At 38.8% G+C, this 15,522-nt stretch overlaps 1 protein-coding gene across 1 annotated transcript; it reads left to right on the top strand.

Moving 5' to 3' along the window:
* Positions 1 to 10,404: 10,404 nt before the first annotated feature.
* On the top strand, positions 10,405 to 12,375 carry LOC4333714 (uncharacterized). Its single transcript, XM_015772723.3, has 2 exons — positions 10,405 to 10,530; positions 11,265 to 12,375. The coding sequence occupies exon 2, from the start codon at positions 11,292 to 11,294 to the stop codon at positions 11,991 to 11,993; it is 702 nt and encodes a 233-aa protein (XP_015628209.1). The 5' UTR covers positions 10,405 to 10,530; positions 11,265 to 11,291; the 3' UTR covers positions 11,994 to 12,375.
* The last annotated feature ends 3,147 nt before the right edge of the window (positions 12,376 to 15,522 follow it).

A 15,522-nucleotide genomic window follows, 5' to 3' on the forward strand; every position in this document is an offset into this window, starting at 1 on the left:
ATTGCCCACATGTCCATACTCTAAACATATTTCTCGCCAACTCTTTCTTATAGCTCATAATAATGAATCTTCTTATTACTCCAAAGATTTGGCCCAATGGCACAGAAGGTGGCCAAGATATATATGCACCCAGAAGGGTCTAGGAAAGGAGGAGGTTTCTTTTACTAGCTTAAGCTCATTTCTCCTTCATGACATTAACTTCAATAGCCCCATTCTTCTAAGAGAACTTGGATCCGTTGTTGATTTCTCATGTGGTTATGGTTGCAATGTTCGGTGTCGACTTGAAAACACTTATGGAAATAGGAGGTAAATTGGGAGTTCATGGTATCGATGTGCACATTAATTCATCACTACTCCGGATTCTGAGGTTCCATCTGGTAATAGCTGGAACGGTAGGCTTTAAGCCAAGAAGATGTATGCGTTATATCGCAAGTTTGATACTCCATCTTTTTTAAAAAAAAAAGAAAAAAAATGTTTGGAATACAAAGGAGGAACCTAGCATCCGGTATTGATAGAGAAGAAAATGGTGAGAAAACTTGCTTTCAAACGAAGTCGAACTTAGGCCAGCATGCTAGGTGAGCTAGGTGCTGTTCTCGATACTCCATCTTTGACTTAACAAACTTCTCTAAGGTTGGGACGTTGGGTGTAGCTTTTTCTCGGTGGTAAAATTTGCAAGAAACACTCATGTACTGCACTCGCACCAATTTAAGTGCTGACTTTACCTACGTGGTTGACGATAACTTCAGTTTCCAGATCTCCTTTTTATTGGGGAAAACAAAAGAAAGACCACTATTAGTTTTTGCTTGGTTGTGTTCTATGTACAGTTGTGATTTTCCATATTACTGATGGGAAGCTCTAGGTTCAGCAGAAAGTTATGTTTTGTAAACCAAAAAAAACATTGAGATTAAATATCTTTTAGACATACCTTCGAACATATCTGTAAAAGATTGAGATTAAATATATTTCTAAATTATTTGATTGCACACATGAAAGTCATGTTACGAGATTCATCCCTAAACATACATTCACCATATATTACAAACTTGTTGGATGCTGTAAATATATTGTAGTATAAATTATTGTTGAAGTAGTACAATTTAGAGACTTTGACCTAAGAAAAAGACATGTGGAGTACTAGGCAGTTACTTCAATATTTCTTTACCTATGGCCTGGCACTTAATTATGGCAAATGCCAAGTATACCTAAGTTTGTCACTTTCTATACTCTTTTAAAAGGGAACATATCCTATACACACAAACTTCTCGTGCACACTCCATACACACCAACTAGCAAATATCACGAAAAATTCCACAAAAGGTTGGACATTTGCTCTTAATAGTACTACACATATCGACAAAGTCTCATATTTAAATTCATTACATTTTAGCCGTAGCAAAAAAAAGTAAAAAAATATGACAGTTTTAAAGGCAAAAATTTGTCAGAATTTTTTTTGTTACGGCTAGAAAGTCTTATAATATGAAACGGATGTAGTAAGACAAAGGCTGACAAACCAGCACAACATTTGCATAAGTGCAAGAGACGCACAATGAAACTCTATACTTTTGACGCACTTGTACTGGAAAAATCAACTATATGATCTGTTGCTTCAATTCGTTTTCCGTGTTTGGAGCCACAAGATAGGTGTAGGTGGTGATCAATTCCCAAATGGGGAAATGGGACAGTCACTACAAACCTAACCTAAGCTTCCTCTGGTGTATTACACACACACACAATGAAACCCCAGATGGGACATAGGAGTAGCAATTTTTTTGCTTTCATGCTGTTTGTATTTGCACGGTAGAATAGATGAACACGCATGGAAAATCCTTATACAAGACAATACGAGGAGATACAGTGAAAAAAAAAAAGAGAAAGAGAGAACACGGTCAGCTTTCCAATTGTTGTATAAGTGGCATGTTCAGCAAAAACATTTGAGACATCCACCATTTGATACACAAAACAAATGAAACATTGTAATTATAAGATGCTACAATTTGTTATTCCCTTTGTTCTAAAATATAACAATTTAGGCATAAATTAGATACATCCTACTACAACGAATGTGGATAGACCTCCTGCCCAGATTCGTAGTACAAGAAAGAGTCTAATTCATACCTAAATTGTTATATTTTGGCACAAAATAAATAGATTTGTATGGATGACCAAAATATGACAGATCAGTTATCTGTTCATGTTGAGTTAGCCATCATTTATCACCACAACTACCACTTACAATTACTAGCCCGTATGGCACAATTTACACCATTGCCATATGCCGGTGGCACTGTCTAACAGAACTCTTCCTACACACATGTGGAAGTGAAAACAAGAAAAGAAGATCAAACAATGCAATGGAAGTGCAATAAAAAAAATGCAGCGAGCAATCAGCAGTCGGTTCCTTGTATAAGCTTGTTTTACAGTCCCTCCCATTTCTTCAAAGGAATCCATAAATAACATTAATTGATCTGTTGTGTTGAGGGCACCATTGGAAATGGGAGGCATACAGGAATTCTTCGTGCCGATTGTGCCGACGACAGCTGCTGTGAACTTCCATGGTGCGAGGCAACGATCGCTGGCGAGAAGGCCGAGCAAGTTACCTAGCACCACCTGCGAAGAAGACATATGTTCCTTCCATTGGCAGTGCTCCTTCTATTGTGGGCAACGCACAACAAAGTGGGCAATAGGCAACAGACAACATAGTGGAACAACTCAGCAGATAGTGTTGTCCGGTTCAGAAGGGCTGAACGGATGAATGGGTGAGGATTATTTGATTTTCTTTTTATAACTAGTTTTATGCCATGCGTTATCACGGATCAGGTCCATATAATTAGGAATAGACTTGGAGCCCGTACGTTGATGGGTCGGGCCCATAAAACTAGGAAGGAATGGTACTTACATTTCGTGTATGGACACGCTGAGCATTGGGAGTAGGGGTTGGAAGGAGAAGGATGACTCCACTTGTAAGATAGTAGAAATATTTGAGGGTACAATTGAGTGAATTAATTATTATGAAGCTCAAAAGTTATTCTAAAATGTACTCTAAGTAATTTATATATAGATATTTTTTTTCAAAAAACATAAACTTAGGAAGCATGTCCACTGTAATTCATAATACTAGGTGATTCCCCGCGCTTTGCTGCAGAAATTACTAAGCAATTCTTAATATATTTTTTTTGACAATCAATTTAGGTGTAAAAAGAAAAAAAATAAAACATTAGGGTTTATCAGTCAAATGATACCTGTGCTTTAGTGTGAAACATATTGATAAATATATGTTAAATATTGTAAAAAGTGATATATAGATTTGTTAAAATACTGTGCAAATGATATAAGGGGTGATGATTGGATATGCTTGCATTTTGATTTATAAAATTAAATAAATTATAGATGATGTTGTTTACTTGCATGAGATTAAATATGCAATTATTGCTAGTTGGTGATGATGTGGCATGGTTGCATATTGAGCTTTAGATTTACTGGGCTTTAACTTTATAGAAAGTATAGATGTGAGAGAAAAAACGGGGATGAGACAAGATTAAGGCTCATCTGAATAGGGAAAGAGCACAAGCAGAGGCATCCTCTACAGTTGAGAGACACATTTACCCGTTTTCGCTACAAACGATAGATCTTTTTCCTCCGATGTAGCACACAGCTCTCATTTGTTGTACCACAATATCTTCCACAAACTCTTCTTTACAGCTGCATACACCAATATGTACTACGTGAATCCCCTAGTAGCAGAGAGACAATCTTAATTTAAAGGTAGCCACCTACTTGAAATAATTAATTAAGGTGGCCACGATATACACAGCCAGCATGATATATATTTATAAAAGAACCATCGTGAGAATATCGGCTTAAATTTCTGTATTAGCGTGTTTCTGTTCTTGTTTTGTTCTTCCCCTTCCTTCTGTTTCCATCATTGTTTGGTGAACTTTAAATACTTTCTGATCCTCTTCTGAATATAACACCAGCTTAGCCTAGCTTTGGTTTCAAAAATAATATATTTATACAAGAACAAGAAGAAACTGATCGATTGATGTACACCTGTACTAGCTTAAGTTTGTTTCTCCTTCAGAGCTTCACTCATGGCCGTTTCCTCAAAAGGTTCCATGGTTTGATTTGTCATGCGGATGTGGTTGCTAGTTTCAAATGTTCAGAACACTGATGGAAATGGGAGGCACACGGGAGTTTAGTATCACCGGCATGCATGGGTAGCCTCACTGGCTCACTGCATATTACTCGGTTTTCAAACTCGTTGTTAGGTGCTTATGCTGATCAAAAGCGGAGGAATGTACATGCCTCTTCAAAGGAAGAACCGATATTTGACTAAACAACTTAATTTCTTTTACATAATAATATTTGACTTAACAACTAGCATGTTAATTTCTAGTGGTAAAGTTTTTGTAAGGGAACCTCGTTGTAGTATAGCTTAACGATAACATGCCCACACACCCTTTGTTTTTTAATATATCATGAAATTGACTTTTTAAAATTATTTGAGTATTCGTCCTTTTTTAGAAATATTTGTATAAATAGACTAACATACTAGACATGGTGAAAGTAATTTTGATGATAGATCTAGTGGTACTATTTTCAATTTAGTTAACTAAGTAATTGGATAAATATTATAGAGATACTACTAGGAGCGCAGTATTCCGAGCGCCAAACATGTATCAGCTCAGGTCCACCTCACCCCACGTCCCGTCATCCCGCTCCCACAGTTATCAGAATAAACGATTTACTACGATAAAAACAATTTCCATGCTTCCGATCCTACGCCACGTCCCGTCATCCCGCTCCCACCATTATCGAAGTAAACGATTTACTTTGATAAAAACAACTTCCCTGTTTCCAGTATATATTCTATTTTTTCCGTACAAACCAACCACTCTTGCCCCCACTTCATTTTTTCCTTTTTCTTGGATCTGAATCGACCCACCATCACAACCCACAGATTGGTGACGCACCATGGAGGAGGAGGACATCACCATGGCGGTTGATGGCGGTGGCCAGCGGCGGTTGAGGCGAAGGCGCTACTTCGGGCCTCGCTACCGAACACCGGACAACACCTTAACCAGCAAGGAGGTGTTCACCTGGGCCAAGAGCAACAACCGGCGGCTGTTCCACGTCGGCGACATTGACAAAACAAGCAAGTAAGGAAACGAAACTCCAATTTGCATCTGCATACTCTCCTTCACCTTCACGCATGAAGCCCAAATTTCTTTTTGCAAATCAAATTAACGTGCAATCTCCAATATTACCCGATCTGAACTGATGGGCTGCACAAGTCCTACATTTGCACATCGTGCTCCATGTGGCTGGTTGCAAAGGATAGGGTGGAGTCTGCCTGTGATGAAGGTTGTTAGCTATTTTTCTTTTTCTCGTCGTCTGTATGACATGAACAAGAATGTTTTTACATTTTTTTCGTGCTTGCTAGATGATAGATGGCTGCTACTGCATAACGTCGAGCTCATGTCTATACCATGCCGCTACATCCTTCCATGATTCCATCGTCGACTACCGCTCGCCACTCGGTTGCCCTCTCCAATCTCCAGTACCAGTCACAAGACACACACCAGCATTTACATCCTTATAGCAAGATCAAGCAAAGCCACCAGGATCCCAACTTCACCATGGATTTTTGGCTGAATCATTTTTCTTCTTTTCTAGTTTGATTCACCTGTGAGTAATTTTATCACTCGTGTGTAATTGAGCCTGTAATTTTTTTCATTCGTACGACCATTTTGTGAACAGATTAACAATACTCTTAGTATCAGTTTTTGCTCTTATACTATATATTGAACACATCAATAAACATATTACTACACGGTGGCTACGAGATCATGGGCTATATCGAGAGGAAAGTGGTAATTGTTTTACTCACAGACCACGAAGTCTAAATATTTATAATACTGGTAAAAGAATTACTAGTATTGTAAGCTGGTAGTAATTCTTTTACTGTCGTCTAGGAATGGTGTTGTACAATGGGGGGCATTCATGCAAGTAAATTTGTTACTTTTGAATGGGACATTCATGCGAGTAAATTTGTTACTTTTTAATGGGCAGATGTGGGAGGCTGAGAGTAAATGGAAAACTCCACAAAGTAAATTCATTACTTTTTAAACGTGGGGAGACACTAGGAAAACAGAAAATTTCCAAAGAAAAAATAGACGGTAAATATTTTACTAAAACGTGAAAACAGAAGAACCAGAAAGAAGGAATGAAAGAGGGAAAAATCTGGATGGTTAATATTTTACCGGGCCCTTTGATGGAGCACGGATGAGATGGAAAAGTAAAAAAAAAAGAAACATGGAAGGTGGGGTGGTAAAAAACAAAAGAAACGCGACAGAGGAAATTAAGGTGGGTGGTAAAAAAAGGGAAAAACCAGAAGAAGGAAACGTTGTGCAACGCTCAAACTAATATTATGCGCGCATTGCGAGTATTAGCGCCACCATCAATATTATTGGTCAAAGTTTGAAAGAAAATCAAGTATCATATATTCCTTCCATTTCACATTACTTCTCATTCTAGTTTTGTCCTATGTCATATACTTTTATCTTTGATCATAAATTTTTCAAAATTCATGTATGTTTTACAACAAATGAATTATATATTACAAAAGTACATCGTTGTAATTGTCTCTTTCAGTCCATATACAGTACATGCTACTTAAATTTACTTTGTTATAAATGCCCCAAAATTTTGTCAGCCATACATGATACATCCAATACAAGATGAAGGAAACACTAGGAGTATTGGTTCCAAGTAATGGAAACCTGTAAGCCCAAGCCCAAAATTTTGAAAGAAACACGACTCAACATTAGCTTGAGCAGAGAGGTTGAGTGAACTACACTTTTGACGCATTTGCTTTGGTCCAAACTTGTTCTCTGTGCTTGATGACCACAAGATAGCTAAGCTGCGGGAATGGGAGGCTCTGAGAAGGACGATGGTGTGCCACGTTTCGCCTCGCTGCTTGCTGTGGAGTGTGGAAAGAAGGATCCATCGACAAGAGCAACTCCTGAAGTGTTTGCAGCGACCAGTACGACCACATCAAGCAGCTCATCAAACACCTTCAGTGCCAGCTTAAGATGAGGAAGGCATGAAATCAAGGGAAATTTGAAAAAAAAAACACCCCAAATATCAGCTTGAGTTTGAGATTCTTATTATAAAACGATTTGTTGCAAACAGCCCCTTTCAATCTATTTTGGTTTGATGTTCCTTCCCAATAAGCAATTACCATTTTTTGTGTTTTTTCTTGCATCTTTTCTTTGTTTTTTTTAAAGGAGGGCAAAAGCTTTGCCTCGTATATTAATAGAGATGGAGAAAAAATAGATCAAAGTAATATGTACAGGGCAAGCCTCGAAAGCTAAACCCGCAAGAATCCGCGAAAAATTCCAAACTCTTGAAGCTTTGAGGCTCCAGCCTTGACCCAAGCTCGAGCTTCCTCCTTGATCTTGGCGATGATGGAAATCGGCGTTGAGGCGGTGTTTTGGAAGATTTTTGTGTTTCGTTTGCACCAAATTTCCTAGGAAACCAAGATCACCAATATTCGCAAAGGAATGCGGGAATTGTTAAGGGAGTCTACCACAAGGCTCCACCATTGTTCCACCGAGTCGTAGTCACTCCATTTGCTCATTTGGAGGTCAGTTTGGTCCACCTTTGTATTTCTATCCATACCCTCTTGGTAACTCTACAGTGTGTCAGAAGGTGGACCGATGATTCATTGATTATGTAGCACAGCGGACAAATCTTCTGATTTTGCCAACCTCTTTTCTTGAGTCTGTCAGTTGTCCAAAGTCTATTTTGGGTGACGAGCCAGGAAAAGAATTTGCATTTTGGTGGGGGCCACGCTTTCCAAATGGATTGGTTGAAGGCAGATCTCGCAGTCTTGCATCTTTTCATGTGTGTTACATGACTCAGCGCACTTTTCGATGGACATATACATTTTCTTTCCCAATAATGTGTGCTATACTGAGCTCATCTTTCTCATTTTGAATCTAACCAAAGAAACAAGTCACTGTTGAATCCCATGAGACAAGTGTAATAGCTCATCTTCCAGCAATCTCAATGCTTAAGAGCGAAGACTCTGGACTATCACCGTCCAACTACATGCTAGACACCATAAGTAGGGATTCCACGATCATGTCATCGTCCACGCTAGACACAATGACCACCACGGTCGTGGGTTTGTGGCCCCAAGAATGGACGAGTAACGGCACTTGGGGGTAATCTCAAACAAAAATGACTTACGAGAGGGGTATTTGCAACAAACTCAAGGTGATATTTGTGGTGTTTTTACAAGTTTCCTTAAAATCAAATGCCCCTATGCTTCCATGACAGCCACACAGGTAGCGGTGGCAATGGGTCAAGACCCATGTACCAGGCTCTCGAATATTTTTAAGGTCAAAAATTAATTAAAATTCAGCCTATTCTATTTTAGATTAGCTCTTAAATTTTATATACTAACTTTGTTAGGTCCTTTATCACCCTAGACACAGGTGAAACGATCGAAAACTTAACGGCGGGACATATTTGTTTTGATGCTGTTGAGAAAAAAAAATCTCGCTAGTCATATTTAGGAAATATTGCAGTAGATATCACCGGTGCTTTTGTCATAAGCCTACAATGTTTTAAATTATACTTAGCATATCACTCGTGCATTGTAATATACGATTTTAATTAAATAATTATCATTAATTTATTATTACCATCTGTCTGCATATATCATTTTTTTAACTTCTGAATATTTTGTTCACCAGCAATGCATGTGTTTATTCCCTCTTGAGCATTACAGAGCAGCAAGGAATTTGTACTTGGGTCATGAGATATAATCAACTAATGTTTTTTAGGAAATTAAGACAGGTAAAAAGCGATAGTCTTTGACATTGGACAAGGAAATACTTAATGGTCACACGGACCAATTGCCAAGAACTTATAACGAAGGTCCTTGACAAGTACATGGTAGTTGCCCAACTTTTGGTTAAATTTATAGACTGATATCACACAGAGAGCCAACAACGAACGCGCCCTGCTCTTTGTTTGTTGAAGAATTATTTTTCTTCAAGTATTGAATTGTTAACGGCAGTACTGCTCTTTGTTTGTTGTCATTTGATAGACATATCAAATCTATCAAATGACAACAAAATTATAGTCTATAGTACATATGAACGGGAGGCATTTGGAATTGCTTGCAAGATGATGAGATTGAGCCTAGTTCTGCCCAAGAATGTGATGCGGCATGCTATTGCTAGCTGGAAAATACTCGATGAAACTAATAATGTTCATAGGTATATATCAAACATATTAGAGATTATATCAAAGTTTGTGCCGTTAAATAGTCTGGTATAGTAACAATTAATCTTTTCTTTTATAACTGGTATATACTAATAACAATCTGCTGTAAAAGTAATGGGAGACTAACATGGTTGTTAATAAAATAGTTCACAATATAACTCGTGCTCGTAGCGATGGGAGGGGTGCGATAGTTTTCGTGTCCGATATATATAAGTTGGACAACGGATAAATTCATAGAATTATTGAGAGCTCCATGGATTGCCCTAATAAGTTAAAGTGAAAGTCAAATTTTAAATTTTTAAATTTAATTTTTAAAGTTAATTTTAAGATAATTTCAATGTGGTTTATTTTCTACATTGACTTTTAAGTCGCACTAATAACACATATATAAAAATTGTACATGTAAATTAATTTTTATTTTCTAATAAACCATTTTGACTTATTAAAAAATATAGGCAACCGATGAGTACCGAAAATACTACGGTAATTTCTAAATGTATATAACGTTAAAAAGAAGATATAAAGGGAGTATATAATGTTTGTTTTTCTAATAACATTGATGGGTAACAATCGATCTCATCTTTTCGCTTATATTTATACTTATCAGCTATAATTTAAAGTTTTCATTTTAAATTGGGAGTTAATTTTAGAGTTTTTTCATCGTAGTTTATTTTTCAGTCTTTGTTTTAAATCGCTAAGAACATGTGTATAAAAATTTTATTTATAAATTATTTTACGTTTGCAAATATATTGATTTGGATTTATTTCTTAGAATAAGGCAAACGGTGGGGCTGAATATTAGTACCATCGACAGAGCATCATATCCCTTGCAACACACGCTTCCAGCATTCGAAAAGCACGATCAGCGTGATACCTTGCGTGAGCGAGTGTGAAGGCAGTTTCAACTTTCAACAAGTACTGTACTTTCTTCGATCCAGCGGGGGAGAGTTTCCGTTTCCCTTCACGGAAAACGCCTCCCGCCCCGGAATTTCGCAGGGTAAAGCGGGGGTGAACCGCCGCGAAAGCGTCCCCGGATTCTAGATTCTTCCATGTGGGCCCCCCGCGCGACCCCTAACTTTATACTCCTCGTCCTCCCCCCACGCGGCCGCGTCCAGGTCATCGTCGTCGCCTCGCCTCGCCTCGCCTTCCCCCGCGTGGCCTCGCCGTCGGATCGAGCCACGCCGCCGCCGCCGCCGCGTCGCGGATCCCCACGCTCGCCGAGAGGAGGAGGAGGTGATGCCGCTTCCCGCTTGCCCCCACCCTCTCCTCTCGTCTCGCGGTTGCTTGGGTGCTTGTATGCTGGGTTTGTGCGATTCGGATTTGGGTTCGGGGCCGGTGGTCGATTCGGAGGGGGCACTGGCCGATTCAGGCGTAGATTTGGTTTGTTTGTTTATGGCGATCTGTTGTTTGCTAGTTGTTCATACGCGGGTTGGTTTTCCTAGAGAATTGGGATTTTTTTTAATTGTTCTGCGATTACGGTAGAAATAGATCGGGCTTATGGATAATCCCGTCTTCTTCTAGCGTGTGATTTTATCCTCCAACGTGGGAGATATTCCTAGATGTTTTATTTCCTTGTGTTGTTTATTTATGCTTAGATTGTTGATTCCATCCTTGTGGATCGTCAGCATCTTATTCTAGATGATCCTATATAATTGTGTGAAACAAAATTGAGGTTGTTGGGAGGGTTTCTGATCATCAGCTGTCCTCTTTACCGGCACGAATTTGGGGAATCTTTCTTGGTTGTGTTCTTGTTGGCTTATACCTTTTTTATGTTTTGCTCAAACTCATGAGATTTTTATCGTTTAATGCTGGATCCTTATGTATGACCACATGCTAGTAGCTGGCGGAGCAACTTCGTAATTGTTGCTAGTAGCCATTATATTACATAGTACTCCTAATATATTCTATCAGTTTTGCATAGCTATTTCTAGCATTGTTGGTGATTGTAGTTTCATTGGCAATTGCAGCTTCTTGCACTTTGAAGAAACAGCAAGATGGCAGCCAATGTTGGGGAATCTACAAGCAGCGGCACCAATGGCGATGCAGCTGGGGGGAGCTTTGAATGCAATATCTGCTTTGAATTGCCACAAGAACCAATAGTTACTCTCTGTGGCCACCTCTTCTGCTGGCCATGTATTTACAGGTGGTTGCACATCCACGCACACTCTCCAGAGTGCCCGGTGTGCAAAGCTGTCGTTGAAGAGGATAAGCTCGTTCCCCTTTATGGGCGTGGCAAGGACCGCGTCGATCCAAGGTCAAAGAACATACCCGAGGCTGACATTCCTAACCGCCCAACTGGCCAGAGGCCTGCCACAGCTCCACAGGCCGATCCTAACAACAATTTTGCCCATGCCAATCCTAATGCTAATGCCAATCCATGGTTCATGGGCACTGGAGTACCATTGGCTAATGCACGGTGGGGGAATTATGCATTCTCAGCTGCGTTTGGAGGCCTATTCCCTATGCTTAGCTTCCAAGTGCATGGATTTCCAGATGCAAATCCTTATGCACAGCCTGCTGGGTTTCACTATGGGTATGGCCATGGTCATGGATTCCATGGCGGACATATGGGTCATGCCGCCCACGGTGTCCCTCGACAAGGACCACTGGAGCAACCGCAGCAGGCAGACATCTACCTGAAGGCCCTGCTAATCATGGTTGGATTTCTTGTGGTTGCAAGCCTTCTTGCATTTTAAGATTGTTAACAGATTCACCTGGTGATAGAAGATGGTAAAAGAATTGCCAGCATATCCCTGTGGCGTTGTGGTGCGTGCAGTTTCTTCCTGCCAAATGTGGCATAAGTTATTTTGCGTATTTACATGAAGTGTTCATAGAATATTTGCATGTAGATGTAGGATAAGCATCTGGCTTTTTATAGCCTCATATGTAGTACTATAATTAGGAGGAGCCATTTTATTTTCTTTTCTTTTTTTAGTTTTGACTGTTTTGATGGATATGATGTACAATTATTGGGATGTTGTCTCCATGTGTTGTATACATGTAAGAATAGTTCTTCCCAAACTCTTGCTTGCAATTTGCACCAATTTCCAGTTTATATACATTGATGCTTGACAGTCAGTGTGCTGATATTATTATAGTCTTGAACAGAAGATACAATATAATTCTTGGTAAGAGTTATTTGATATATGTCATTATGTCAGGGAGTGCCAATGTCAGTTGAATATTTGAAGAATGGTAAGAAAATATGATGGCCGATCAGGTTTGAGTTTGGATTGTTGCCCCTCGGCTGTTTTCTCCAAACTATTCTGGGATGTTTCTGCTCGCAATCTGTGATCTGGAAATGACAAACTATTCTGGGATGTTTCTGCCCGCAATCTGTGATCAGGAAATGAGATATTTTGTCACGCAGGATGTGCACTGGCTCTGCGCTTGGATGCCTATCCAAAAAAATGTTGATCGCCTTCTTTATCCAGAATGTACGTGGACAGATCATTTGCAGTTTGTGCCCTCTCATAAGATTATCAACAGGAGAGATTCGCAAAAAAAATGAATGGTCGACTACTCATTTGGAGTCGGTTTCGATCCTCTCTCAATCATGTAACGTGTAGTACGGCTCTCTCAGAAAATGGGTTGTACTACCCTTGTACGGGAGTGAGGGTGTGTTTAGTTTTATTTGGGTGTAAAGGGTCTGTTCACTTTGATGTTATTTTTCACTTTGATGTTCACTTTGATGTTATTTTCAACCTTACCAAATTTTGTTAAAATTATCAAAAAAGTGGCTACATTTAGTTTGTTGCCAAATTTTAGTAACTATATAAGAAATCTTATCAAAATTTTAGCAATTTTGGCAATGCCAAATTTTGGTAAGGTTTTTTTTTCAATCAAAGTGAACAGGCCTAAAGTTTTTGAAGTATACAGACGGAAATTTGAAGTATTAAACATAGACTAATAACAAAACAAATTAACGTAGACTAATAAGAAAACAAATTACAGATTTCACCTGTAAACTGCGAGACGAATTTATTAAGCCTAATTTATCTGTTATTAGTAAATATTTACTATAGCATCACATTGTCAAATCATGGCGTAATTAGGCTAAAAAGATTTGTTTCACAATTTACATACAAACTATGCTATTGGTTTTTTTTCCCCACATTTAATGCCTTATGCATGTGTCCAAACATTTGATGTGATCTTTTTTGCTAAAATTTTTTTATCTAAACAAGGCCTAAGTGATCTGGCCAATTTTGCTTGCTTGCATGCTTGAAGCCCCCGCCGTAAACGAAGAATAATTTATGAATAAAACTTTTATATGTGTGTTTTTAATGATCTAGAAGTAAAGGCTGAAAATAAATTACGATGAAAAAATTTCAAGATCGACTACAAATTTAAGGTTAAAAATTAAATTTTAGCTAATAAATATAAGTATAAACGAAAAGATAAATACCGGATATTTTAAGACCTCAAAATGTGCACAGAGGAAGAGTCGCAGTACGTCTGGCAAAGGAGTACTACCAATCAGGTAGTGACAATGTGACGTCCATCATGGAGTGGCCATGTGTCAAGAGAATACTACTAACAGTGTCAGTGACATGCTCGGCAGCTCTCTCAAACAGTCAAAACAACTCTTCTGGTACCGTTTCAGTCTGCAATTTTTTGTGATTGGGAGTGAGATTGTTCTTTTTTTTTTCGCAGTTACATGTTACAAAACACACACTCTCGAATGTGGCCTCCTAGCATGCTAAAAGACGAGGGTCAATGATGAATCTCTAAGCTCATTAAACTCGTATCGAATGAGACGGTTGTTTGTTCGAGAGGAGAAGAAACGCTGTGTTGGTAGCACATGAATGTGCTCTGTGCTAGTGTGCTTGGATTGGATCCAAAGCATCATGTATCAGTCAGTTCCTCCTATTTCCAAAAATGTTAGTCGCCTCCATCTAGGTCATTCCCAAATCACAACTTGTGCCCTTAGCTAAGAGCAGGTACAATAGCAAACTATTAGCTAACTATAAACATATTTTAATGAGATAAATGATGAGAGAGAAGAGCAGCGGGCTACAGATCTATAGCCAGCTGCAGCACGGACTACAAGACACACTGTATATATGACAGGTAGGACCATATATTAATAGTATAGTAAGCAACTATTGTATGAATTGGCTATAAATGAATTGGAGCTAGTAGTGGGCTATACTATTAAACTTGCTCTAAGAAGATTATCTAATATTAGTACTAGTATTTTCTTAACGAGAGGCTTGGAACTGTCTGAGTGCGTATTTATTTATAGACGATTCTGAAACTTTTTGACAATCATAGGGCCAGCCAGTTTGACCTCGATGCCACAAACTTTTGAAGCACCAAAATGGTCCAAATCTGCAAAGAAGAAGAGCAGTCGAGACAATTCTTCTCCCTCCAGAAAAGCAAGCAGAGCATTGTTTGTTCCTGTGCGCATCCGTTTGGATGTGAAGGGCGTTGAAAATTCGGCCGATCCCCAAAAACCACCGATGGATGGAACAGCAGCCTGCCATATCTGGAATTCTTGATTGTGACCGTAAAGCTACTGAGGAAAGCTGCCGCTGCTACCACTGCAGAAACCACGCCACCGATCGCAATACAAGCTGAAGAGCGTTAAGAATCAGCCGAAGCCAAAATTTAAATTCTAAAACTTAATTTTGTAGCTAATTTAATAATAATTTTAATATAATAATTTTCATTGATTTCTAAGGTTGCGTTCGATCCAGCTGGTTCCCAACCCCTCTCTCTTGTTTTCCGCACACACGCAAACTGCTAAATGGTGTGTGTTTTGTAAAAAGTTTATATACGAAAGTTTAAAAAAAATCATATTGACACATTTTTTTTAAAAAAATAGTAAATATTTAATCAATCACAGGTTAATGGACCGTTCCGTTTTCTGTGCCAGAAGATAGCGTTCCCAACCTAGGGAAACTAACGCAACCTAAGTCGCTAAGAACACAGTAGTACTTTCGTGTCATAGAGGGTGTTTAGATCCAGAGGTGTAAAGTTTTGGCGTGTCACATCGGATATTATATAGGGTGTCGCATGGGGTGTTTGGGCACTAGTAAAAAAACTAATTACAGAATCCGTCAATAAACCGCGAGACAAATTTATTAAGCCTAATTAATCCATCATTAGCAATATTTACTGTAGTACCACATTGTCAAATAATGGAGCAATTAGGCTTAAAAATTCGTCTCGTAAATTAGTTGCAATATGTGCAATTAGCTACTTTTTTAGCCTATATTT

This window comes from Oryza sativa, chromosome 3 (genome assembly GCF_034140825.1).
Source record: "Oryza sativa Japonica Group chromosome 3, ASM3414082v1".
Classification (NCBI taxonomy): Eukaryota; Viridiplantae; Streptophyta; class Magnoliopsida; order Poales; family Poaceae; genus Oryza; species Oryza sativa.